Source organism: Saccostrea cucullata, unplaced genomic scaffold (genome assembly GCF_032062105.1).
Source record: "Saccostrea cucullata isolate Sc308-1 unplaced genomic scaffold, CSIRO_AGI_Scuc_v1 ctg1443, whole genome shotgun sequence".
Lineage (NCBI taxonomy): Eukaryota > Metazoa > Mollusca > Bivalvia > Ostreida > Ostreidae > Saccostrea > Saccostrea cuccullata.
The window spans coordinates 57,501-60,288 of record NW_026930741.1 but is presented as its reverse complement, the minus strand read 5'-3'; the positions used below and the strand labels follow the sequence as shown (position 1 = coordinate 60,288).

Below are 2,788 nucleotides of genomic sequence, written 5' to 3'. Positions count from 1 at the left end.
GAACATGGTAGGCTTCCTTCTTTTATGATTCTGAAGCAAGTACCAGTTCAAGACTGAAAAGTTAATCAGTATTCTAAGACCCCCTGTAAATACAGTGACATAAACCTTGATCTGTTGTCAAAAAATATTCCTGATTCTCTTGTCAACTTTTGACCACTTCTTTTAGACTAAAAGGTCAAATAGAGCTCCACATAATCAAGGGCTGGGGTCTAATCACTAACCACTTCTCTACAAAGCCGGAGACTAAATTTTTGGGAATAGACATTCCATTATCTTGAGTCTGACAGACTGACAAGCATGTATACAGTGATTAATTTATTGGAATCGAAATAAGAATTTAACAAAGCACAACATTTGTAAACTTTATTTTCTAATTATAAATAAGCAGTAGATGATCATTGTTAATTTTCCTATTAATTCATCATTCAACTGAATTTTATCCTTCCTGCTGATTTAGCTTTGCTCTTTCCTTTGCGAGTTTCCTTTCTAAATATCTCTTTCTTGCTTCACTTGCTGCAGAGTCTGTAGTTTTCTTTGACACTACCCCTGACTTCTTTATTTCTGTGCTTTCTGGTTTATCCTCTGACTTTTTCTCCATTTTTGTTTCCGTTTCTGGAGACTTTTTCCTCTCTTCCTTTCTAGTGTTTTTATCTCTATCGTGCCTATCCTCCTCTCTGGATCTAGACCGATTCCCTCTTACCCTATCAGGACCCTCACTTTCCGAATCACTTTCGTTTCTATGTCTCTGTTTGTCCCTTCTGGCTTGTTTTTCATGAGAACTTTCTTTCTTTCTATTGTCTCTATCAGAGGCGTTCTTTCTGCTGAGTTTAGGTGAATCAGGGGAATGTCTTCGTTTTCTATGCCTATCTTTTGATTCAGTTTTCTCTCTCACTCTCTGTCTTTCCCTTGAATCATCAGATGAATCCCTGCTCTTCCTTCCTCTGTCACGCGATGAAGATCTCCTTCCTCTGTCACGTGATGAAGATCTCCTTCCTCTGTCACGTGATGAAGATCTCCTTCCTCTGTCAGTTGATGAAGATCTGTTTCTTTCTTTTGAGGATTGTCTTTCTTTAGATATGTCTGGTCCTGATCTGGTTTTCTCCCCTTGGCCACCAGAACTGGACTGGTTGGGACTATCTGGTTCTTCTCTGCAAGAGAGTACTAATCCTTTTACTCAATCATTTGATTTCAGGGGAAAAAATTCTCTTTATGTGTTTGATGGTGCCATTACAAATCATCCATAATAAAAACTTTTTTTGAATTAATACTTTTGTTTTGTTACATCTCTACATAAACTTAACAATGCACCTGTTCATCCTATACATGTATCTCTCTTTAAAACCAAAGGAACATACAGTTCATATTGCAACATACTAATAATAAGAAATGCTTTACTTTCATATTCAGATCTTATTTAACTTTAATTCCTATGTCACTAAGAGCATTGTTACTTTGTAATGACCTTTCTCTTACAACATCTACTTTGCATGAACCTTTGCCTTTACTAACATCTTCTTCACATGGATCATTGTTTTTACCAATATCTAATCTGCAAACACCTTTGCTTTTACCAATATCTACATTACACAGATGTTTGCTTTTGCTTTCACATTATATCTACTTTACAGTGACCTTTGCTTTTACCATATGTACTTTGCAATGCCCTTTTCTTTTACATTATACTAGTAACTACTTTGCAGTGACCTTGGCTTTTACCATATCTACTTTTTAAGGACTTTGCCATTACTAATACACTACATCTACTTAGCAGGGAGTTTGCTTTTTCTTAAACATAATATCTACTCCACAGAAATCTTTGCTTTTACTAATAATTATTTCCTAAGGTACTTTTAATTATTTTCCAATATCTACTTTGCAGAGACCTTTGTTTTTACTATTCATGTAATTTGAAATTTGAATGTCTCCTCACTTGAACTGTGTAGAGGATTGTTTCTACCAATAACTGCACCGATATCTTCTATACAAAGGCCTTTGTTTATACCAATATCTACTTCATTGAGACCCTAGCTTTTACTGGTATCTACCTCTATTGTTTTACTGATATCTACCTCTATTGTTTTACTGATATCTACCTCCATTGTTTTACTGATATCTACCTCTATTGTTTTACTGATATCTACCTCTATTGTTTTACTGATATCTACCTCCATTGTTTTACCTATATCTACCTCTATTGTTTTACTGATATTTACCTCCATTGTTTTACTGATATCTACCTCCATTGTATTACTGATATCTACCTCTATTGTTTTACTGATACCTACTTCACAGAGACTTCCTTTGTTTTGTCTTCTACGGTAGCTCCACCACTTTGTTGATTCAACATATAACGGTAAAAGCCACTCATGTCCTTCTGTTTCTTGACATCTAGTAAATCTGCAATACAAAGTTTAAATATAAGGAATTCAATCAGTGCTATGATGGACATTCAATGACACTTCCTATGAATTGTGAAACTAGTGACACAAAAAATTATAGCTCTATAAACAAGAGGCCCATGGGCCACATCGCTCACCTGAGCACTAAGGGTAGGAAATAGTAGAAAATGGCTTTCTATTGTAAAGTTTAAATCCAAAAGTAGTCCCATGACAAATCATGGATTTGCTATTTTTAGAAAATGATTTTTAAAGAATTTTCCTATATATATCTTTAAAAACTTTGGTCAGCCATTTTGACCCCGCCCTACCCCATGGGGTCATGATTTGAACAAAATTGAATCTACACTACTTGAGCATGCTTCCATAAAAATATGATGAATTATGGCTTT

At 35.0% G+C, this 2,788-nt stretch overlaps 1 protein-coding gene across 1 annotated transcript in view; it reads right to left on the bottom strand.

Annotated features, from left to right (window-relative positions):
- Positions 1-352: 352 nt before the first annotated feature.
- Positions 353-2,788, bottom strand: part of LOC134229897 (nuclear speckle splicing regulatory protein 1-like) — a 14,050-nt gene continuing 11,614 nt past the window's right edge. Inside the window, exons 6-7 of the mRNA XM_062711680.1 lie at positions 2,286-2,397; positions 353-1,148 (exon numbers count right to left, since the gene is read on the bottom strand). Coding sequence (XP_062567664.1) covers positions 437-1,148; positions 2,286-2,397 — 824 coding nt within the window. The 3' untranslated portion in view covers positions 353-436. The remainder of the gene's footprint in view (positions 1,149-2,285; positions 2,398-2,788) is intronic.